This window comes from Chelonia mydas, chromosome 8 (assembly GCF_015237465.2).
Source record: "Chelonia mydas isolate rCheMyd1 chromosome 8, rCheMyd1.pri.v2, whole genome shotgun sequence".
In the NCBI taxonomy this organism is placed as follows: domain Eukaryota; kingdom Metazoa; phylum Chordata; order Testudines; family Cheloniidae; genus Chelonia; species Chelonia mydas.
This window is the reverse complement of record NC_057854.1, coordinates 96,110,579-96,136,529: the sequence shown is the minus strand read 5'-3', so window position 1 is coordinate 96,136,529 and position 25,951 is coordinate 96,110,579. Positions and strand designations below refer to the sequence as shown.

At 39.0% G+C, this 25,951-nt stretch overlaps 1 protein-coding gene across 3 annotated transcripts in view; it reads right to left on the bottom strand.

The window, feature by feature from the left end:
• The window catches only part of EPS15 (epidermal growth factor receptor pathway substrate 15), a 104,604-nt gene that overhangs the window by 33,464 nt on the left and 45,189 nt on the right, over positions 1–25,951 (bottom strand). For all 3 annotated transcript variants that reach the window (XM_037906081.2, XM_037906083.2, XM_037906082.2), the window contains exons 11-13: positions 20,246–20,402; positions 12,149–12,234; positions 7,491–7,563 (exon numbers count right to left, since the gene is read on the bottom strand). In XM_037906081.2, the coding sequence (XP_037762009.1) occupies positions 7,491–7,563; positions 12,149–12,234; positions 20,246–20,402 (316 nt within the window). The remainder of the gene's footprint in view (positions 1–7,490; positions 7,564–12,148; positions 12,235–20,245; positions 20,403–25,951) is intronic.

Below are 25,951 nucleotides of genomic sequence, written 5' to 3'. Positions count from 1 at the left end.
AAAAGCAAAGGTGTTTGATGCAGAGGAGAAGGGAGTAGAGTGATACAAATATGGGGGTGATGTGGTCAGGGTTAGGTGGCAGGAAGATGATTGAACAATCCTCCATCATTAAGAAAGCTCAGTATAGTTGAGATTGCGCCTTCATCTGCTCAATTAACTGTCTGAACTCTAACTCTATGCTCGTCTGCCTAATTTACTGTAAATGGTACACTCATTTTAACAGCAAACTGGATTAGTGAATCTTTCTGTTTTCATTCATGTGTCAGGTAATTCAAACCAGTTTGCCAACATCTCCCTCTTGCTAATTAGCTGAACTCCTTTGACTGAAGGGCCAGGTTCCTTTCAGTAACTGACTCCAAAAGCCCAGACATAAAATTTTCTTCCTGAGCTGCAGATGAGTAGCTTCATGGGGGTTTTTTAGATTTAGATTTATAGCCATTCCTAATCTCCATAAGACTCATTCTTACTAGCAAGAATTTAAGAAGGGCTCTAGAGGTGATCCTGGCAATTACAGACCGGTAAGTCTAACGTCAGTACCGGGCAAATTAGTTGAAACAATAGTAAAGAATAAAATTGTCAGACACATAGAAGAACATAAATTGTTGTGCAAATGTCTACATGGTTTCTGTAAAGGAGATCATGTCTTATTATGTCATGTCCCCCTACTAGAGTTCTTTGAGGGGGTCAACACACATGTGGACAAGGGGGATTACTTTGACAAGGTCCCTCACCAAAGGCTCTTAGATAAATTAAGTTGTCATGGGATAAGAGGGAAGATCCTTTCGTGGACTGAGAACTGGTTAAAAGACAGGGAACAAAGGGTAGGAATAAATGGTGAATTTTCAGAATGGAGAGAGGTAACTAGTGGTATTCCCCAAGGGTCAGTCCTAGGACCGATCCTATTCAACTTATTCATAAACGATCTGGAGAAAGGGGTAAACAGCAAAATGGCAAAGTTTTCAGATGATACTAAACTGCTCAAGTTACTTAAGACCAAAGCAGACTGAAGAACTTCAAAAAGATCTCACCAAACTAAGTGACTGGGCAACAAAACGGCAAATGAAATTTAATGTGGATAAATGTAAAGTGACGCACATTGGAAAAAATAATCCCAACTATACATACAATATGATGGGGGCTAATTTAGCTACAACCAATCAGGAGAAAGATCTTGGAGTCATTGTGGATAGTTCTCTGAAGACGTCCACGCAGTGTGCAGCGACAGTCAAAAAAGCAAACAGCTTGTTAGGAATCCTTAAAAAAGGGATAGATAATAAGATGGAGAATATTTTATTGCCCTTATATAAATCCATGGTACTCCCACATCTTGAATACTGCGTACAGATTTTGTCCCCTCATCTCAAAAAAGATATACTGGCATTAGAAAAGGTTCAGAAAAGGGCAACTACAATGATTAGGGGTTTGGAACGAGTCCCATAAGAGGAGAGATTAAAGAGGCTAGGACTTTTCAGCTTGGAAAAGAGGAGACTAAGGGGGGATACGATAGAGGTATGTAAAATTATGAGTGGTGTGGAGAAAGTGAAAAAAGAAAAGTTATTTACTTGTTCCCATAATATGAGAACTAGGGGCCACCAAATGAAATTAATGGGTAGCAGGTTTAAAACAAATAAAAGGAAGTTCTTCTTCACTCAGCGCACAGTCAACCTGTGGAACTCCTTGCCTGAGGAGGTTGTGAAGGCTAGGACTATAACAGGGTTTAAAAGAGAACTGGATAAATTCATGGAGGTTAAGTCCAGTAATGCCCATCAGCCAGGATGGGTAAGGAACGGTGTCCCTCGTCTCTGTTTGTCAGAGGGTGGAGACGGATGGCAGGAGAGAGATCACTTGATCATTACCTGTTAGGTTCACTCCCTCTGGGGCACCTGGCAATGCCCACTGTCAGTAGACAGGATACTGGGCTGGATGGACCTTTGGTCTGACCCAGTATGGCCATTCTTATGTTCCTGTGTTCTTAAGAACCACATGGAGAGCTGCGAGCTGATTCTTCCTTGCCCCCAGACTTAGAGTGCTGCTGCAAGCTTTAGTCTACTTCCTGGACCCAGGCTGAGAGGCCAGTCAGGTTAGAAGTTGCTCCTCCCCAAACCCCTGCCTCATATCCTTGGCCCCCACTGTGCTTCTCAGAGACTCACCAAAATGCTAGAAACCGGCCAATCCTGCAGTTGTAAAACCTCAGTTCTGGGTGTACGGAGTGAGGTTTGGCAGGAGTGTCTGGGTATGGGAGGTCTGGATGCACTGGGGTTGGGCGGATCGGGGAGCAGCTCCCCATACTGTGACCCCTTCCCCCCGTAGCTAAGGAGCAATGGGGGCAGGAAGCAGGGGAGGATGCTGAGCTTCCTGCAGGTGGGAGAAGTTTCTGGGGATGGGTCTGCCACAGCCACTCCTTGCAGGGGAAGAGGAAGTCCCATCCTCTGCTGCCTCCAGCCCAGCCGGGACTAGCAGCCAATCCCGGCTCAGGGGAGGAGCCACTGGCTGAGGTGTCCCCAGCCCTGCAGTGATTTACCTCTCCGCCAGCTGCTCTGGGTGCCTGAAACAATGTACCTGCGCAGCTAGGGAGTGGTGCAGGACTGCTCTTGCAGCTTTCCTTTGCTTCCCTGTCAAAGTCATTTTTCTGCAGGGAAGCAAAGAAATCTGCAGAGGATATGAATTCTGCACATGTGGTGCAGAATTCCCCCAGGAGTAACCTCTGAAACAATGCCTTTGCTTAGATGCAACAAAAATTAGCACATAGCTGCGCAGAACGTAAACTCACAGTGCTTGCTCTGAACAGTTACTGATCAAGAACTAAAAATATGTATGGCTCTAAATAAATGAAATGTAAGCATTAACATTTCTAATGTGACAAAGAAAAATGTTTATTTAAAACTAGAGCAGAATTCCCATCCCAGTCCTTTCAAAAAGGGACACCACCAATTCACATATTACTACATGCTTTTTAATAATCTTAATAGCGACAGTTCTATGTAATCACTTACACATCAGCTTCAAATATACTTAAAAATTAACTTTTCTATATCTCCATCTATTTTGCAGGAACAAACAGTCTGACTTACATGTAGAGAGTTCAAAGTCACACATGTATGATGCATAGTCAAAGCAATGCAATTTTCATACAAAGATTTAATTGTGCATTTTGACAATATTTGAAATAACTTTTATTTTTGTAACTCTTAGCTCAGAGACTGAGTGAAGAGAACAGATGCCTAGTTTGTTACATCAGATGGTTCAGTGACAAGTTCTCCTAGCAATTGATACCTACTGTCTTGTGATCTCAGAATCAAGATGGAAAATCTCTTGGACATTATTTATCAGAAACACTAGACAGGCTCTGTGGAGCCTGTCCCTCAAGCGTGCATGAACCCTAGCATCAGGAACTTGTCTCCTCAGTGCAAAAATCAGCACTTTCCAAACCTCCCAAACCAACAAGACACATGTCTTTACTGAGTGATCTATTAGCTCCAGAAAGTGAATCAGCACAGTACCAGTCTTCATGTGCTGGAATGCATTAAGGGCCTAGGGAGGAAACAGAAAAGTAGAGCAGCCAGACAGAGAAGGCATAAAAGAGGGGAAAGAACAAACGAAGGGAGATGAGACGTAGACAAATGAATAGAGTTCAGCAGTACCATTTCAGTAATAGATAAGGATTCTTTTTGATTTCTTCAAATTCCATTTGAAGTGTGGTTAAGTCTCACACTGATTACTGGAGCTTTTCATTGTTGTTTGTTTCCTCCCTACTTAACATCCTCCTCCTCTGCCCCAAATTTCTGCACTGGCTTCCTGTCTACTTCAAATTCAAACTCCTTATCCTCTCCTACAACACCACACTCATTTACTCACTAATGCCTATCACTCCTTCTGCTGATTCCAATCTTCTCTCCTTATGTCTTTTCCTGTGATAGGCTTTATGCCTTCAATCATGTTGCCCCCATGCTAGGAATACACTTTCCTACCCTCATCCACAGAACTTCCTCTCTTAACAATCCATCACTTCCCTTTCTCATCAGTAATTCCCACAGGCTCCCTGTCCTGAACTGTGATCGTATTTAAACAGTAACAGCTTCACGACAGGGCATTTGTCTTAACTCTTTGTAAAGAGCCATGTAGATTTATAGCACTATGTACACTTTTAATACAAGTGATTAAAAAAAACAGAATTACCACCATATACTTCTCCTCTAGTGTTAAAAGGGGAAGCCAAGACAGAAGGTCATCAGAAGTTACACCTTTCCTTACATTTAAAAAACTAAGGCAGTACTAAAAAAGCAATGTTTCAGAGTTCTGGAAATTGAAATCCAGAGAACTATTCAAGGCATGGGCAATGAAATGAAATCTTGTACAAACAAACATTCTATAGATTTCACTGCGTTATCCTACAGGAAATGGCCTTTCTTTGAATGATAGAAGGCATGGTACACTCAGGACTGGCCTTTGGGATACACAGGAAGGATATACCCATTTTGGAAGCTCATTGTCATGGGCCTTTTTTTCCTTAAATATATAAGACTAGCCATTTTTGTTGCTGAAAACCTTAAAAACAAACTGATTGCTGCATCTGGAAGCCTGACTCAGTTTTTTTCCCTATCAGTCAGTCTTCCATCACAACAGCCCAGGGCTGGCACAAAGGGGTGTGTGAAGACCACAAGTCAGGGATCTCTCCATTTTGAAAGGAAACCCTGGAGGCTGGGTAGCTGCCCAGAATGTTGGTGATAGTATTAGGGCCAAAACATAAGTTGCTTCTCAGCCAGCTAAACTGGCTCCTTTGTTGAGAAGCCAATGTGGAATCTGGCCATGGAAAAGGTGGTCAGTGTGGTGAAGAGAAGTGTAGTCTAGCACAGCGGTTCTCAAACTTGACCGCACCACGACCTCCTTCTGATATCAAAAATTACTATACTACTCTGGGCGGGAGAGGGCCTAAGCCCCGTCACCATGTGTGGGGCGGGGTGGGATGGGGTAGAGGGGCTTGGGCCATCCCAGATTCAAGTCCTCAGGCTTTGGCTTCAGCCCCAGGCAGCAGAGCTCAGGCTTCGGCTTCAGCCCCAGTGAGTCTAACGCTGGCCCTGGTGATCCCATTAAAATGGAGTCGCAACCCACCTTGGGATCCCGACCCACAGTTTGAGAACTGCTGGTCTAGCAGACTAAATTTGGAACTTGTTCTACTCCCATCTCTGACACAGACTCTTTGGTCTGACAAATCATATTGCCTTTTAGCACTGCAAATGTTTCCCTTGAACTATCCTGACAAACATCCCATATTTGTTTGTTTGGGAGAAGTAGACAGTTATTCTGCCCATATATATTAATACTTCTGACTATGCTGGATTCTACGGATAATTAATCTGTCAAATTCAGTGCAAATCAGAAAAAGAAAGGCATAACAAGAAACAATGGCTGGAAGTTAAAGAGATACAAATTCAAATTAGAAATATGGCACATTTATTTATTTTATTTAAACAATGAGGGTAATTAACCACTGGAACAAACTACCAAGAGAAGTAGTGGCATCCCTTGAGCTCTTCAAATAAAGATTGCAATCCTTTCTGGAAAACATGCTTTAAATCAAACATGTTTCTAGGCTCAATGCAGGAGTAACTGGATTAAAAATTCTATGGCCTGTATTATACAAGCGGTCAGACTAGATGATCTAATGGACCCTTCTGGTCTTTCAGTCTAGTTCTTCATATTTTTAAATTGCTGCACTTCAGCAAAACAGTGTTTTTATTGATACTTGATCTAAAATTCATTCCCATTATTGTTGTTTAGCATCTTTTTATATACACCCAAAAAATGGATTCTTACTGCAGAACAATATTTCCCAAGACTTCTCCACACCTCATTCAGCCAAAGCAGAAATTGGGGATGTTTGTGAGATAATTTGTCACCACAGAAATAATTTTGGTGGCACAAATACTGGAGAGCGATATTATGAAATGAGTCAGAGAGAAGACAGATTAGAAAGTAAAAAAGCTCTGGTACACAGTCAAACATCTTGGTAAACAGCAATACAGGAGCCAAAACACAAAACAGGCATGACAATTTAGTGACAATCTGAATTTGTTACCTTTGTTGTATGTAGCTCTAGAAACACTGGCACACAAACTTTATCAAAACCCAAACACCAGCTCAACAGCACTAAAATTCATATCACAATCACAACGGCTGCCTCTGATCAGAGGAGGAACAACGAATAAGCCACCATGCAGGCCCACTTGATCTTTACATTGACAGAATCTCAAAGCAGCTGCTTGCAGTACGACTGCTTTAGACAATGTCAGTTATTACATTTGTCTTGCATTACCTCTTGACCTCAAATACTAGATGCACATAATACACTTAAGTAGTGTGATATTCTGTTTTCTTAACTGGAATTAAGAGATCAAAAAGTTTTAATTTAGCACTATTTGCCTCCTTTTCAAACAACACCAGGAATTCAGTCTTGAGCAAACACACACACACATAAACCATGAGATTCCAGCACACACCATACAAAATTATTCCTGATGTGTGTCAGACATGAATATTCATGATAGTTTTACTAGATTATTAAAATTTTATTCCATTCACGTGAGTAGGCAGATTTAATTAACGTATTTGGTATAGCAAACTTCTATTTGACATCTTGTTGCATATTCATTTGGCTGTCATTGTTACTGACGTGCCAGGATATGAATTATCTCCTGAAAGGTCATGCAATTAATTACCACCCAGTCACAAGGAGTATAACATAAAATAGGTAAGCAAAAATTCATAAGACAGTTGTTAGGAAGACACGCCACATTTTACTTCAGTTCAGAAAATGTAAGAAAAATTTCCACTATTTATTCTCTATCAAATATAAACTAAGCTTTTACTGTCCACTGATAATCCAAAAAGTATTTAGATTATCAGGAGTCATGCTGCAGATTTTTAAATGCAGCAACTCAAGCTGCTTTTCACTTAACTTATCACTTAACTGAAAAATAGCTTTGCAGTATTTAATACAGGTCTTGGCTGACTATAAGCACCTTAAACCCTGGCATTTAAACTGCCTAGATTAGGTCTTTATTCATAGGAAACTGCAACAACATTTGAATTTGCTGATCCTATGGAAAGATTGTCATAGTTCCTTTAAAGTAAAACTATTTAAAAGGATATTTAGACTTTAAAAAATTCACCATGGAGCAACAAAATCTCCCCAACTAGGGATTTACTGTGACTGTCATGAAGTGGTACTATATGGTACAAATCCATTTAATTTGACCAGTTTATTAGTCTTAATTTGCATGGCATTGAAATATCTTCACTGGTTTGTGAAATGCATATATTCTCACTCTCTCACCTTTTTTTTTTTTTAAAGGTAATTATTTTTTAGCCAACACCAAGTACACGGTACATGATTTGGCTTAAAGACTCAATTATTATATTTCTATAAGAATGAATGAACACATGCACCAAAAAACAGAAGTGAAATATGAGAAATTCTACAGCTCATTTACCTGGACCTCATTTGTCCTCCGTTTGATAGTATCCTCTTTCTCCTTCAGTTCCTGTTCCACATTATTCTTTTCCCTAGAAGACCAACAAAATATGCAAGAATACTTAAGAACATCAGTTACAGCAGGTACACTTATCCAGCCTCCTAATCCTGTCTCTCTTTTTAAATACATAGTGAAACATTAAATAAAGAAAAAAATTTAGGGTGTCTCTGTTCCTTAAATTATTTACAAAGCAGATGATTATATATATATCTGCCCAGCATAAAAAAAGCCTTCTCATTGAAGAGTGGTTAGGTGAAAAGAATAGCTCAAAAAAGGAAGGGGGGGGTGTGGAAATCAATGAAATACTGTCTTCAGTGATCTCACTGTTGCCATGGAGCAATTGTCTAATGAAGACTGCTGGGAAAAGTGGGAGGGATTGCATCAGCTTCCATATATTTAACCCTTGGAAGCACAGGTAAAACAACTAGGAAACAATTCACAACACCAGGGAACCAAGTCATTAGCTAGTAAGTTTAGCTGTACTCAAATAGTTTTTGGTACCATTTACTGAGAAGTTTAGAGACAAAGCAAAAATGCTAGTTTGACTTTAACCAGATGAACCCAGAGACCCCATACAGATATGTGCTGTGTCACATCAAATCTGCTTCTATAGAAATATATTCAAGATTAAGTAACAGTGATTACTGATAGCTGGACAATGATCACTGATAAATTCATAGCTATCATTGATAATAACAGTAATAGAAAAAACCCATGTCAGACAAAAGATTTCCTTTTTAAACATATAAGCAAGTGTTTATTTCTGAGCGAGAAATGCAACTCTCCCTTTGTTTGTGGCTGTACAATGACATCCCAGGCTTAACAAAGCAGTTTTTGTTAAAGTTGTGTACAAATTAAGTTATTTCCTCAATAGATCAATTTATTTTTACTCTATGGATTTTTTCTTTTTACATTTGTTAATTCTAGAACACATACAAACAGAAGAAAAATAGAAGCTTACCTTTCACTCCACCTCCCTACACTTATTTTTTTAATCACAGAGACAACACTGGAGTAGGCTTGAGCAATTATTTATTGGGCTGTCAAGCGATAAAAAAAATTAAGCACAATTAATCGCATGATTAAAAAATTAAGCACAAATAATCACACTGTTAAACAATAATAGAATGCTTTTTATTTAAATATTTTTGGATGTTTCCTACATTTTCAAATATATTGATTTCAATTACAACACAGAACACAAAGTGTACACAGCTCACTTAATATTTATATTTTATTACAAATATTTGCACTGTAAAAAACAAAAGAAATAATATTTTTCAATTCCCCCATTGCAGGTCCTGCAGTGCAATCTCTTTACCATGAAAGTGGAACTTACAAATGTAGAAGGTATAAAAAACCTGCATTCAAAAATAAAAAACAATGTAAAACTTTAGAGTCTACAACTCCACTCAGTCCTCCTTCTTGTTCAGTTGATCATGCAGACAAACAAGTCTGTTTACATTTGCAGAAAATAGTGCTGCTCCCTTCTTGTTTACAGTGTCACCTGGAAGTGAGAACAGGCATTTGCCTGTTGTAACCAGCACCGTTGTAGCCGGCATTGCAAGATATTTACGTGCACATTCACGAAAGATTTATATGTTCCTTCATGCTTCAACCACCATTCCAGAGGACATGCATCCATGCTGATGATGGGTTCTGTGTGATAACGATCCAAAGCAGTGCAGAACGATGCATGCTCAATCTCATCATCTGAGTCAGATGCTATCAGCAGAAAGTTGATTTTCTTTTTTGGTGGTTTGGGTTCTGTAGTTTTCACATTAGAGTGTTGCTCTTCTAAGACTTCTGAAAGCATGCTCCACACCCTCTCCCTCTCAGATTTTGGAAGGCACTTCAGATTCTTATACCTTGGGTCAAGTGCTGTAGTTATCTTTAGAAATTTCACATTGGTACCTTCTTTGCATTTTGTCAAATTAGCAGTGAAAGTGTTCTTAAAACGAACATGTGCTCGGTGTTCAATCTGAGACTGCTATAAAATGAAATAAATGGCAGAATGCGGGTAAAACAGAGCAGGAGACATACAATTCTCCCATAAGGAGTTCAGTCACAAATTTAATTAATGGACTCTTTTTTTTAACGAGCACCATCAGCATGGAAGCACGTCCTCTGGAACACTGGCTGAAGCATGAAGAGACATATGAATCTTTAGTGCATCTGGCATGTAAATATCTTGCAACACCGGCTACAACAGTGCCATGTGAACACCTGCTCTCACTTTCTGGTGACATTGTAAATAAGAATAGGGCAGCATTATCTCCCCTAAATGTAAACAAACTTGTTTTTCTTAGCAATTGGCTGAACAAGAAGTAGGACTGAGTGGACTTGTAGGCGCTAAAGTTTTACATTTTGTTTTTGAGTGCAGTTATGTAAAAAAAAAAAATCTACATTTGTAAGTTGCACTTTCATGATGAAGAGATCGCACTACAATACGTGTATGAGGTGAATTGAAAAATACTATTTCTTTTATCATTTTTACAGTGCAATATTTGTAAAAATTAATGTATAGTGTTCACTTTATACTTCGGATTCTGTGTTGAAATTGAAATAGATATATCTGAAAACTTAGAAAAACATCCAAAAATATTTAATAAATTTCAATTGGTATTCTATTGTTTAATAGTGCAATTAAAACTGCAATTAATTGTGATTACTTATATTGTGGCAGCATCTAGAGCAGTGATACAAAGACTGTGGCTCTCAAGCCGAAAGTGGCTCCTGCAGCTCTTTGCAGCACATGATATTAAAACACTGATTTAATTATTAACCAGTCTAAATTATTAGACAATCAGGATGTTTTTACTATGTTATTAACCAATTGTAGTTGATAAAATAATAATACTTGGTCAGTCAGTCATTTTGCTGAGAGAATTTGTATATTTCCCCATCAGACTGTTTAAATATGAATATATAGTATTACAGTAAATCAAACAATGAATTCACACTACTGTGGCTCTCTGGGGTAATGCTGATGGCTAATTTGACTCCTGAACCACTGAGGTCTCAGTATCACTGATCTAGAGACTTCACTCAGGATCAGGACCTGATTCTACCAGCTGAAGCACAACACACATAAGACAGTCCCTGTCCCAGAGGAGCTAACACTCTGAACAGTCAAAGAACAGCATGTGGGAAAGGACTACAAAATACAAGTGAAGTGTCCAGGATGATCTGGCATGCATTTTATTAGTTTTTTTTTTTTTACTAATGTGTTTAAAAATTAATTTTAGTAAACAGGCAAGGATGAGATGGTGAGTAAGTATGAGGTGAAGGTGGAGAGAGGAAAACAGCAGGAAAGGAGAGAAGGATTGTGAGGAGCATGTATGGCAGAAAGAGTAAGGATGGCAGTGAGAAAGAGAGGCAGGAAGAGGGGCAGGAAGAAGTTGGGGCAAACCATCAGGTCAGACTATAGAAAATAATATCCAGACATCTCATCTTGTGGCTTCCAGAGGCTGAGAGAGAGTATATATGGTTTGTGTGTGCAACTCTGCCAGAGACTGGAGGAAGTAGTCAAAACAGGGGCCAAAACAGGGCATCACTATACTCCTGATGGCTAGTGGGGAAAGTCTCTGTTACACCTGGAGAATGGCTCCACCCCCTGGAGGCCCTGCTCTGCTTCTCCCACACATGCGGATGGGGAGAAAAGGGGAGGCTTCTCAGGCAGCTCCCCCTGCCCATGTTAAGAAGCGGTGATGGCTGGGTCTGTCACTACCCCAGTGCTCCTTCCAGATATTTTAGGTAAACTCATCTACCCACGAGGTAAAGGAATGCCTTAATTAACAGCAACAGGTTGTTTCCAATCCCTCACTGGTGGTGGTCCCATTACCCGCCACACACACATACTTTTTTAATTCCACAACCACACTCCCTTTCCTGAATCCTCCCCTCTCCACTAACTTAGTCTGGATACTACCAACAAAATAAGCACTTACGGTCTATTACACAAGTTCTCCAATCTTGGGGTTATGTACAAAGACTGCCTGGTAATTCTGCCCACCCTCTTTACTTCTACAATCTTTTCTTAAAATCTTGATAGAAACCCTTTATCATTACAACAACTGTTCCACACACACACACACACACACCCCTCTCCAAAGAATTCCATCTGCTTTTCTTCTGTGGTATTTATAATAAAACTTGTCAGCTTAGAAGTTCACACAAATTCAGAGCTTGTCTACAGATTAAGTGTACAAATTCCAGGCAATCATCTTAATAAAGGTGCATATGTATCCTACTTTCTACTGAAAGGACAAGTATCAAGCAGCACAGGACAATATGCCTATGCTCAAGCCTCTACTAGCCAATAGAAAGAAAAAGGAAGATTATAATTCCCCTTTCCACACACCAGTAATAGTTAAAATCTTATGTTGCACAAATGAATCTAACACCTTTTAGACCCAACAGAAAACCATGGCAATATGATGTCAGCACTTCAACAAAGAGCAATCATAGTGAATCTAACAGACAAAACAGCATATGCTAATAGTTTACTCAATTACAATTAGGCTTTAAAAATATCAAATTCTGTTAAAAAAATACTAAAGAAACCATTTGTGAGTAACTGAGGTATAAGATTGATGTAGTTCTCCTTTACCTACCTCTGCAGATCAACTATCTCATTGTTTAAAGTATCAAGCTCTTTAATTGCAGAAAAATCTGCCACCGGAGTCAGTCCTAGAGAGCTCTGTAAAATAGAAAATAAATACCTTAATTTAATTTATAGAATATAAACTAGACTGACTTAGTATTGAGCTCTAGCTAACAAATAAAACGTACACTTAATTCTAAGCCTATTCTTATAGAACAGCCCCTCTCCACCACCACTACAGTGAAACTCTTATGAAAGCCACCAGAACTTTCAACTTGCTATTACAAAGTTTGGCTGAAATAAAGATTTAGTGGGTGTACAAATGGTACTGCATTTTGCAGACCTATTTTATTCCATGACCAAGATGCTTAATACTACCACTGTACTGGCAATGGAACAGACCTAGAGAAAATGCTTCTCAGTCTTAAGTAACTACCAGTAAATTTTGGAGTAACAATGACAGGCACAGGAAAAAGTGATGTCCACTCCTGTTTGGGCAAGGAGGAGGAGATGGTGGTGATGTCAAGGGGACCTATCAGTCTAACCAAAGGCACTATCATGATAATTAAGTCAAAGATCTGATTGATGTCTCCGAATTACAAATTAACACAACCCAAGCCAATACAAAAATTAGCAACTGTTTCTAATATATAAAGGGTTAAAGATCAAAGGCTTTAAATAAAAAAAATATAAAACACTACATTATTCACAAAATACGACTACTGTCAAACTATATTATCTGCCATAATTCAAACACTTTTGTTTCTCCTGCAAAAGTGTGTTATTGCATGAACTCTTCCAGAGAAGCTCAGAACCCTTATTTTAAGCCTTGACATGCAAAAACCTTCACATATACTTTACTTTTAAAAAGCTATTTGATAATTAATGCTGAGCTAGTTTTCTATTAATGATTTTAGTTTTGCTATTAATTTAAAACGATATTTCCGGCTCACCTTTTAAGGTTTGCAGAAGACTATTGCTTGGAGGATAATTGAAATTTGTATAATAGCGTATACATACAGGGACACTCAGAAAAATTTATCTGAACTAACTAAAGGTATTAAAGTGAATTGATTAAACTGCATTAAGCCCTTGTGTTAACATACTTATTCAGAATTACAGTATTTTGAATTAGGTTAATCTTAACTCACTTTGAAAGTAAATTAAAATGAAGTGGATTAAGGCCCCTTTAATTCTGAATAAGTATCGCCACACATTGGCTTAATGCAGTTTAACAAATCCATTTTAAATTCACACTTTCAGTTAATTCAGATTTTTCTGAGGGTCTCGATACAGACAAACCCCAAAGCAGGATGCTTTGAGCGGGACAGCAAGGCCACCCCACACACACACCCTGAAGTGGTGGCTCCTGTCCTGAGGAGCTGGGACTGGCTCCCCACTTTGATAATTGTGACCTGGCACATGTGATCTCAGTGTCACTCAGCTTTGCCCTGCCAATCTCTGTCATCATGGATGAGCTGCTGAACCAAATCTGAGTAAGTTCTGTTGCCCCCAGGGCCTTCTCTCTGCACCAGGCCAGGAGAAGAGGATGTTTGCTTAGGCCAGGACCCAGTGATAGGTTAATCCACCTAGAACCTCCCTGTAACCCACCATCTGGGAAACGCTGGACTAGAGAGTCCAAAGACTGCAGCCATGCTTTAGCAAACATTGTATTAATTCTAGGGTACCCTATTTGCATATGGAGGTTTCCTACATATCCCACTGGTTTCCTTAAACAGGACTTGGATTATCTCCTTATTCATCCCAAGAATAAAATTTTCTGCCCAAGAACAAATACAAAGCTGTGAAGTGTAACTTCGTAAGAGTCATTTTTAAGTGCAGTCTCATCTAACACAAGTAACAGGGCAACTTTTAGCTTTGAAGTTTTAGGACTCAATATTTTAGAGCCAGAAAGAATAAAATGATGTTCACTTTGTTAACATTACATAAAGTCCTGAACAACAGTAACTTGCAAGAGCAATCATATATGCAGGGGAAAAAAAAAGTGTGTACATAAACCTAAATAGCCCCTGGCATAAAATTGGAACCATGCATTAGCTAAATATATTTTCTATAAAGAAATGAAAACTGCATGAAATTTTGAATTGTAGCATATGGCAATTAGAATGCGTTCTCTTACGTGTATGATTTTTTTTTTTTAAATTGAGAAAATAAGAGCTTGCGTTTAATTTCAGTTCTATTCTGAAAAGGGACTTAACACAGCATTGTGTAGTTCCTTGTTCATGGTGTTCCAGTGACTCCAGATCAAACATGCTAAACTTACAAGAAAAGTGTTTTTTTCTAAATTCACAAACTCTGGTCTGGTAGTGCCCCCCTCCCTACCCCCACCTTCTCATGCATCACCAGTTACAGAGATTCCTTTTTTTAAAGTTTATTTTTATTGTTTTGCATATAAAATATTAACGTAACGTAACGAAACAAAACATACATAAATACATGCACAAGTTGGAAATACCATATAAATAACAAAATTCAATGTACATTATTTGTAAAGCCTGGGAAAACCACAACAAACCAACCAACCAAGAAAACCTGAACCTGTAGGGGACATGCAGGGCCGTTATCCAGATTCTGCAGGCTAAATTATACCAAAAAGAAAAGGAGCACTTGTGGCACCTTAGAGACTAACCAATTTATTTGAGCATAAGCTTTCGTGAGCTACAGCTCACTTCATCGGATGCATTCAGTGGAAAATACAGAAGATGTTTTTATTACCAGCAGGAGAGTGGGGTGGGGGGCGAGAAAACCTTTTGTAGTGATAATCACCCATTTTTTCATGGTTTGTGTGTATAAAAACATCTTCTGTGCTTTCCACAGTATGCATCCGATGAAGTGAGCTGTAGCTCACGAAAGCTTATGCTCAGATAAATTGGTTAGTCTCTAAGGTGCCACAAGTACTCCTTTTCTTTTTGCAAATACAGACTAACACGGCTGTTACTCTGAAACCTGGTTTATACCAGTAACTGAACTGAAGTGTAATCCAGCTTGACTTTCAAATTCCCAAATGGAGCTGTTTGGCCTGGCAGCTCGAAAAGCAAACCTCTTTTTTCTTCTAAATTGCACATATTTGGTGTGAGAGCGAGTGAAAGACAAATTCAGAACCCTTCAGTGCTGTTGTTACACTCTAACTGCACACACTTTTTGTAATGCTTAAAAATTTGGAGATTACAGAATAGAATCAGGTAGAGTCAGTATTAGGTAGAGTCAGGCAGGGTACAATGGTGGTGTTGTCCAGGTTTGGCCACACAAACGTGGCAATTCACTTCAAACCGGACATGAACATAAGAGCGGGCATACTGGGTCAGACCAAAGGTCCAGCTAGCCCAGTATCCTGTATTCCAAGAGTGGCCAATGCCAGATGCCCCAGAGGGAGTGAACAGAACAGATAATTATCAAGTGATCCATCCCCTGTCTCCTATACCCATACCCATATTCTGGCAAGCAGAGACTAGGGACACCATCCCTGCTAATCCTGGCTAATAGCCATTAATGGACCTATCCTCCAGGAATTTATATAGTTCTTATTTAACCCTGTTAGAGTCTTGGCCTTCACAACATCCTCTGGTCAAAGAGTTCCACAGATTGACTGCATCATGTGAAGAAATACTTGCTTTTGTTTGTTTTAAACCTGATGTCTAAATGAAATTAATAGTGACCCCCTAGTTCTTGTGTTATGAGAAGTAGTAAATAAAACTTCCTGATTTACTTTCTCCACACGAGTCATGATTTTATAGAGCTCAATCATATCCCCCTTTAGTCGTCTCTTCTCCAAGCTGAAAAGTCCCAATGTTATTAATCTCTCCTCACACATAAGCTGTTCCATACCCCTCATCGTTTTTGCTGCCCTTTTCTGAACCTTTTCCAATTCCAATATTTCTTTTTTTGAGATAGGGCGACCACCTCTGCACACAGTATTCAAGATGTGGACGTATTATGGATTTATGTAGAGGCAAAATGATATTTTCTGTCTTATTATCTAACCCTTTCTTAATGATTCCCAACATTGTTAGCTTTTTTGACTGCTGCCCCACATTGAGTGGATGTTTTCACACAACTATCCACAATGACTTCAAGATCTCTCTTGAGTAGTAACAGCAAATTTAGACCCCATCATTTTATATGTACAGTTGGGATTATGTTTTCCAGTGTGCATTACTTTGCATTTATCCACATTGAATTTCATCTGCCATTTTGTTGCCCTGTCACCCCATTTTGAGAGATCCCTTTGTAGCTCTTTGCAGTCTGCCTGGGACTTAACTATCTTGAGTAGTTTTGTATCATCTGCAAATGTTGCCACCTCACTGTTTACCCCCTTTTCCAGAATATTTATGAATATGTTGAATAGGACTGGATCCAGTACTGACCCCTGGGGGCCACCACTATTTACCTCTCTCCATTCTGAAAACTGACCATTTATTCTCACCCTTTGTTTCCTATCTCTTAACCAGTTACCACTCCATGAGAGGACCTTCCCTCTTATCCCATGACACCTTACTTGTTTAAGAGCCTTTGGTGAGGAAACTTGTTTAAGAACCTTTGGTGAGGAAACTTATCAAACTTATCAAAGGCTTTCTGAAAATCTAAGTACATTATATCCACAGGATCCCCCTTGTCCACATACTTGTTGACCCCCTCAAAGAATTCTAGCAGATTGATGAGGCATGATTTCCCTTGACAAAAACCATGTTGCCTCTTCCCCAACAAATTATGTTCATCTACGTGTCTGACAATTTTGTTCTTTACTATAGTTTCAACTAGTTTGCCCGGTACTGAAGTCAGGCTAACTGGCCTGTCATTGCCAGAATCACCTCTGGAGCCCTTTTTAAAAATTGGCGTCACATTAGCCAAGGACATGCAAGGCCCCTGCAGCTCTAAGACTAGTGCCTCTCAAATCCAGACTTTCGGTCATAATCAAAATACACAATTGTTTTTCACAGATCAGGATTCCCAGTGAACTAGGATTTCTGATGGCATTTGAACTCATTCAAAAACTGAAATGAATACTTTTTAAACAGTTCTTTTAGGCTGCAGAGCAGCGCACTGGTATCCGTGTAAGTCTGCTGTAAATTAGATCAGCCCCAGGGATCCACCCACACAGAACTCATGGCAAGATCAGAGCTTTACTTGCCTTTTCTCCACGGGGGCAATCAATTCAAAAGCCCTTCCATTATCTCTGACCTCTTTAGAAGTTTGAAGATGTTTAAGGGCCTGGATCCACCCTGCTAAAAGACCTTTAAGGCTTTTTTAGAAATGGCTGAGGAGATAATGGATCTTGAAAGGCACTCGCCTCTCTCCAAGACACAGTATTCCATCAAGTCTCTTCTTGAGATCCCCTCTAAGAACAAAATCCTCCTCTAATATTAAGAGTTGACTAATTGACAGATCTCAAAAAGCTGTTTTCAGTGGGGAACTGTCACAAAGTAGGGGTGACTCTAGTGGGGTTCTGCAGGGATTGGTACTATGCCCAATACTGTTCAATATTTTCATCAGTGATCTAGAAGTAAATATAAAATCACTGCTGATTAAATTTAAGGATGAGACAGAGTGGAGGAGAGATATATACTGAGAAGGACAGGGCAGTCACATACAGCAATCTGGATCACATGGTAAAGTGGACACATTCAAAATTCATTTTAATGCAGCCAAATGCAAAGTTATACCTCTCAGAACAAGGAATTCAGGCCATACCTACACAACGGGGGACTGTATCATGGAAAAGGATTTGGGGGTATTGTGAACAAGCAATTCAACAGGAGCTCTCAATGAGATACTGTGGCAAAAATAGCTAATGAGGTTTTTGGATATATAAACAGTGGGGTAGTGAGTGATTTTACTTCTGCATACAGCACTGGTGAGACCAATACCAAAATACTTCATCTAGTTCTGGTGCCCACGTCTCAAAAAGGAAGTTGAAAAATTGGAGAGATTGCAGAAAATTAATTAATCTATTACATCACCTACTTTCTTCCCCCAAGAAACCAATTATATTAATTCTTAATGACAGCGACATTAGTAAAGGTAGAACTCTCCCAGGAAAATGATTACTTGTCAACCCATTCCTTTCTTCTACCCCAACAGTGAGTCATGCTTTATGATTATGCCTGTTGACACTCTCGTAGCAAAAAATGTCATCACACTGGCAGAGGGAATCAAAAGAATAATGGTGCAGCTCAACAGTTCTCACTCTGTACAAGCCACAGTATGTGATACCACTTCAGTGGCTGTCAGCAACACTTGTTCCCCCCCACCGCCAACCTTGATTTTTAGCCGTCCCATATAAATCCCAAGTAGGGGCTTGTAGTTGTCTACACTGTATATTTTATTGCATAAAAGAGCACCTCTTTTGAGAAGAGCTGCATGTTCAGTCAGTTGAACAGATTAATAAGTGTTCATAAATTCCCTAGTAATGTTCAAAAGTATGGGAGGGATTTACAGAACCAGCTGAAACCCATTTCCTTCCCTCTTTTAAATAATTTCTTAGTCATTTTGTATACTGAAGTTAAAACTCATTGCAAATCTCAGTTCATCTCAGTATTTTAGGAATGTTAAGAAGATATCACGTGATGCATTAAAAAAAGTAGCAAGCAATACTGATCTCAGCTACTGTACAAATCAAAGTCTGGACATTACATGTTTCACAACTCCTTCTGTAACAGCATGGATATTCGCTCCAGTGATAGTGCCAGTTATCAGATTCAGGGTGTTTACACTTTGTCTTAGCATTTTCTCTGCAGTTTCAGAACTTCAGCAGCAAACAAAAATAACACAACAGCTACCAACATTTGCCCCCGCCCCAGAGATGGCTGAATTTCTCTGATAGCTGGAACAATCTTTATTGATAAACAGTAAACTAATAGTTTTTAATGTTTTAAGTTTGCAAAGCAACATGGGACCCTTACAGATGCAAGGCTAGTTAAAAACAGCAATAATTTCAGATTTCAGCATAACTCAATATCTTCCTAAATGCTATGCTATTTCAAAGACTACTGAAGAGATATTTAGAAATGTTCATTACCAAGCCAACAGATATTATATATTAGAAAAAGCAAAGAACCTCTAACCTTGAGAAAGCAGAGTTAAGAAACTGACAGAATAATAAAGATGTAAAGCAGAGTGGTGCAGAATGGAAAAAATAGTCCAAACTGGAAAAGACAGAAAAGAAAGCAAACACACACAAAAAAATTAGTAAAGGCACAAATAAAGCACGTTGTTTTTTGTTTTTTTTTTTTAAACTGAATGTAAAAAAAATTAGGTACCAATTGCAAAAAACTCAAAAGGCATGCAAAATTTCAAGTTTATCAATTTTTAGGTGAGAATTTCTCATTCTGTTTATTATGAAGATAGCACAGCTGCATCAATATTTAGCGCAACCAAGAGAAAATGTTAGTAATCACAGCTATTACAATGCATCGTATACAGATAAGATTTTGTTGTGACCTCTATTTGACTGCTTCTCTAATAAATAAAACTTTAAGCAATTAAAAGCCTCAGAGTCAATACAGCAGTGGATGGTTTAATGGCCAAAGGGGTCTGAGGACATTTGAAACGTTATTATGAATACAAATGGATAGTTAAAAAATTTAAAACATGCTCTTTTAAATAATTAATCACAGAGCTGAAAAAGGGTTTAATTTATTTTAGTAGAGACTGACTTCTTGAAAGAGGGAAATGTGAAAATACCACTTTTAAAAACTCTGTCTCAATATTAAGGAAAAGGATAATTTGTGCATATAATATTTCAGGTCCATAATGAAGTTCATCCTTGGATACTCAGGAATAGGTTTATTCTTTCGACAAGCTGATTTCATGGTTCCTCAACAGCAAGGTGTCTTTGCTTGGTTGGCTGGTGTAGCAAATAAGTTTGCTAAGAAAGCATTTATGCAGACATTATATCTATGGATGTAAACTGACAAAAACAGTACATCTGTTCATGGCAGTTAATCATTTTTTTTCTTGATAGCACCACCATGTCTAGATTTTAAAAACTGGATTTAATTTAATTTTTTTTTATTTAATAGCACTTGAATTCAGAGTTTGTTTAGTATTTTTGAGGTTTCTACTTAAAAGCCTTCTGTAAAATCCTTACCTTCAGTAAGCTGGCTCTGTCTGATGGAGGGATCATTTCTGTAGTCAGAATCTGAGGAGGATCAATGCCCTTTGTTAACTTCTGATTAATTAAATGGAAAGCCAAGGCAAATTGTTCTTTTGAAAGCTTTCCACAGTCCTGTGTGTCACAGAGGCCCCTGTATACAAAAACACACAGACACAGAATAACTGATTAGGTGCAACACCTCATTTCTACACGTACAATATTGTTTAGGAGTGCGTGCGCAGGCAGTGGAAAATTATGACAGCAACTGTCACATACTGTTTTATATCTTCAAATCACCTTACAAACAGCAATTAATCCTCAACACTGAGGAAAGTGCATATCATCCTCCTCTCTTGCTCCTCTTCTCCCCTCTCTCCGTCACCCCCCTTTATTTTGAACACATGTATAGGACAACTTCTGGATCTCCCAAGGGTCAGACTGGGGTTTCAAACTGGATTCCCCAGAAATTAATGGGCTTATCCAGGATGGGAGGTCCCATGGTTCACACCTCTCTACTACATGGGGTCCACACATGCTCATTTCTCTTAGGGGTCCAAACGAGAGCTATCATGAAGGAAGCCCTGATGTCTACTATATGGTGACAGCAGCGAGGACCACATGCTCCAGATTCTGCAATGTTCATATTGTGTCCAAAGCCTTTCATCCATAGCCCAAGTGGCGGAAGTGGTCGAGCATCAGTTAGGAGCAGATGGCTGCTCATGCAGCCTCAATGGACTAAGACAGTTTTTTTGTTTTTATTGGACACACCGCTCTTCGGACGTTGCTGCCCTCAGGGACAAAAGGCTGAAGGATACATGCCATTAGAATTGATTCTATCTGCCTCTAGAGAACTCTTTTCTGCCCAGAGAAAGAGCAACAGAGGACATTTATCAAAATTGAGTTGCTAAGGGGAGTGGGGTGCATTGTGCTCACTCAAGTGGCCTAAGATCACTGTCAAGATGCTTAATAAAGGAGGTGGAGCAGGAGAGAGAGAGAAAGAGACTTTTTCCTGTTTTATTCTAGTTTTGCTCTCTTCTTGACCAGTTGCAGGGTCACCAGCAAGCTGCAGCACCTCAGGAAGAAAAGCTGAGAGGAGAAAAGCTCAAGACACAAATGCAGCCCTGGGACACAGCTGAAATGTTGAGTTACTGAACCAAGTAGATAGAAATCTGAAATAAAGTTCTGGAATTCTCCTCAGAAGAACTCTGCAAATGTGAGGTCTAGCTAAGTCTGCCTGTCACTGTAGAGACAGAAAAAACTGTGGAGAATTATAGCAGGCAGGACATTTCACTGATTCCAGTAATATGACTGGTCTGGTTCTGTCCAAGACACAAGCCAGCTGGATCCCCAATGTGATGGATATGTGGAACTTAGCCCTGAAAAATGAAGTGATTTTCAAAGATGCTAAGCACCTGAAGCCCCATTTCACTTCAGAGGATTTACCAGTACTCAAAAACTGGAAAACCAAGCCATAATTAACTTTTTCAAAGCCAAACAACTAATCCGTGACACAGCCAGGTTAAGAAATCAGCCTACACCTATCCTCAAGGTACTAGATGATGCCTCAGATATGAACTGAAACACATTATCTAGGACCTTTTTACCTAGTACTTACAAAAATTGTACTACAAAAAGGCACTAGGTGAAGTGAAAGTCTTAAGTCTGAAGAGTTTAAATGTAAACAAATTAATGTAAAATGTATGCATTACAGAAGTAAATATTGTAGGATATTCTATTTCTCATTCCAACATTTAGTAGACAAGTCTCCATATCATAAAGATCAGTTTTGGCAAATTCAAAATTGATAAAAGAAATTTTTTCATACAATTCATAATTAGACTGTGAAACTTATTGCCATAGGAAGTCACTGAGGCCAAGAACTTAGCAAGATTCAAAATAGGAAAATGTATCCATGTTTATCTGAAAAATTTCCTTTCTTCAAGTTATAAGGTCCACAGATCCGTTACAAAGGGTACTTCAGCCTGTTTTCAAGTTGGGAACAGAACCAGACCCAGCGAGGTAGATTTTAGCACTAAACCCCTCGCCGGGGAGGAGTACAGAAATTGATTTTCAAAGCCCTTTAAGTCGACAAAACAGGCTTGGTCGTGTGGACAGGTGCAGGGTTAAATTGACCTAACGCTGCTAAATTCGACCTAAACTCGAAGTGTAGACCAGGGCTAAGGTGGACCAGATCTGTGGATCTTATTACTTGAATAAAGGAAATTCAGGAAAGCACAAATAAGTTTTCCTATGCTTCTTCATGCTAAGGGCCACAGATCCATTATAATGGATTTTCATAGCAGCGTGCCTGCAGGGTAAGAAGGGTAAATATACATATCCAAAACAAAAGTGGATTATGATTTAATATCCTCTCCTAGATATAAAGGCATGGCGAAAACTTCTGGCAAAAGGAAGGAAGTGGCATTAGCTAAAATTAGATGAGCAGTATGCAGAATTTGGTGAAATAATGGCTGTCTAGCAGATCTCAATACAGGAGACAGGACTACTCTGCCCTGAGATTGTCAACTGCTCCTAAAGACTGGACTTTAATGCTGAATTGTAGGAGAAACATTTTTTTATCTTACCTAGAGAATGAATGCTATGACATTGTGAGGACTACTCAATTAAAAGATTCTGGATCTTGAGTAAAGCTCCCAACTTCAGATAAAAAGCCTCAGTCAACTGGATATAGAGTAGGCCTGCTAATAGCTACCAAAGAGTAGAGATGTAAAATGACACCTCCTGCCAGGGTTCCATCTGAGTAGTGCTGTAAGGAGCATAATATGGTTCCAAGGTAGTGGTCTCTGACCTTACAGCATTAGAGTAAGGATGATGCCCTAATGAAGTATTTAATGTTGGGATTTGTACAGAACTTTTCTTGAATACGATGAGATCATTATACTACTGAGACTTTGACCTTCTTCCTTGAACACTCAAAATGAAGGGGGAACTCAAAGCTATTTTTAAACTGGTTTAACAGGATAGTTAAACTGTGGACTTTGCACCAGTAAGTATAATATGTTCCATCTGTTGACTTTTCACTGGGGCTCACAAGAGCAATAATGACTTCATTCAAGTATTCATTTTAAACACGTCTGGCCCTGGATGGAGGACCGCTCTGTGAGACCGAGACATAGCCTCCTCAACTAGAAAGGCAGAAACAGGAATGAGAGAGCAGCAGTGATATTTGTATTATCCTGGGGCACAGCTGAACAAGTGGGAAGACATATAGAGGGACCGTGTCCACCTTTGCAAGATGTCATTCACTACCTCATACCCTAGATCCCAACACAGATGTGCCACAGAGCACTTTATTTACTTTTCTCAGCTGCAAAGAGATTAATCACCAGCCCTCCAAACTAATTTACAAGGAGTAAGATACTTTTGGATGCTGCAACCACACTGCTAATCCAACTTCTGCCATGTAAGTCTTGGTATTCATCTCCCCCTCATGGGCTGTGCACATGGAGATAGGAAACTCTGCTCCACACAGGGCAGGAGAATTTCTTTGGGGTATAGGCTGATCGTGTTCTTCCCAGTTACTACGAAAACCCTATGAAACACGTTCACTGTCACCACCAGAACAGGTCTGTCATCCAGTGAAGGAACAGTGCTCCAAGACCTCAATCAATCATTGTTCTATTTCTGGTACACATTTCCTGAGCTGAATTGGAAGATCCCATTTAAAAAAAAAAAAAAAAAAATCTGATTCTCTGCATTCACCAGTTGAGGGAGCAGAGAATATACCACTCGAGCTAGAGTTCTGCCAGCACATGATATAGGGTGAGCTATGGAGTGGATACAAGGTTTTATTGGCTAGGTATCATATGTACTTGATCACTGAAGCATAGCTGTGTTTAAGATGAAGATTCACAATACGTTCCAAAAAAAATTGAATTTTTGTTTCTGTGACAACTTGTTTTCCACTTGTTTATGGCCATCTTCATCTTCTATTAACATTCTTCTGAAATAAGACCTTGTACAGCATAGTCCTTATCCTCAGGCCAGGCCTATGACTGACTTTCCTGGTACCACGACTGCCCTGAGCCCAACATACTCCAGCAACCACATCACTGCATGCTCGCTTCAGCTTTCTCTCTGTACAGAACTCAGATTGAAAACAGTCCAAGAAGTGACCAGTGAATTTCCTTCTTCACAAAAGCCAATATATTATTGCTACCACAATCCTGGAGAGGATCCCTGGGAGCATGTATAAAGATTACGGCTGTCAAGCGATTAAAAAAAAATTAATCGTGATTAATCACATGATTAATCACACTGTTAAACAATAGAATACCATTTAAATATTTTTGCATGTTTTCTACATTTTCAAATATATTGATTTAAATTACAACATAGAATACAAAGTATACAGGGCTCAGTTTATATTTATTTTTTATTTCAAATATTTGCACTGTAAAAAACAAAAGAAATAAATTTTTTCAATTCCCCCATTGCAGGTCCTGCAGTGCAATCTCTTTACCATAGAAGTGGAACTTACAAATGTAGAATGTATAAAAAAACTGCATTCAAAAATAAAAAACAATGTAATACTTTAGAGCCTACAACTCCACTCAGTCTTCCTTCTTGTTCAGTTGATCATGCAAACGAACAAGTCTGTTTACATTTGCAGAAGATAATGCTGCTCCCTTCTTGTTTACAATGTCACCTGGAAGTGAGAACAGGCATTTGCATGGCACTGTTGTAGCTAGCACTGCAAGATATTTACACGCCAGATGTGGCAAAGTTTCATATGTCCCTTCATTCTGCAACCACCATTTCAGAGGACATGCGTCCATGCTGATGATGGGTTCTGCTTGACAACAATCCAAAGCAGTGTGGACCAACACATGTTCAATCTCATCATCTGAGTCAGATGCTATCAGCAGAAAGTTGATTATCCTTTTTGGTGGTTTGGTTCTGTAGTTTCCGCATCAGAATGTTGCTCTTTTAAGACTTCTGAAAGCATGCTCCACACCTCATCCCTCTCAGATTTTGGAAACAGTTCAGATTCTTAAACCTCGGGTTGAGTGCTGTAGCTATGTTCAGAAAATTCACATTGGTACCTTCTTTGCATTTTGTCAAATTTGCAGTGAAAGTGTTCCTAAAATGAACAACGTGCCGAGTCATCATCCCAGACTGCTAGATCATGAAATATAGGGCAGAATGCGGGTAAAACAGAACAGGAGACATACAATTCTCTCCCAAGGAGTTCAGTCACAAATTTAATTAATGCATTGTTTTTTTTTAAAACAAGCATCAGCATGGAAGCATGTTCTCTGGAACAGTTGCCAAAGCATGAAGAAGCATATGAATCTTTAGCGCATCTGGCATGTAAATATCTTGCAACACTGGCTACAACAGTGCCATGCAAATACTGGTTCTCACTTTCAGGTTACTTTATAAATAAAAAATGAGCGGCATTATGTCCGGTAAATGTAAACAAACTTACTTCTCTTAGCGATTGGCTGAATTTAAGAAGTTGGACTGAGTGGACTTGTAGGCTCTAAAGCTTTACATTGTTTTGTTTGAGTGCAGTTATAGAAGACACAAACAAACAAAATCTATATTTCTAAGTTATACTTTCATGATAAAAAGATCAAACTACATAGTACTTGTATGAGGTGAATGAAAAATACTATTTCTGTTATCATTTTTACAGTACAAGTATTCATAATCAAATATAATATAAAGTGAGCA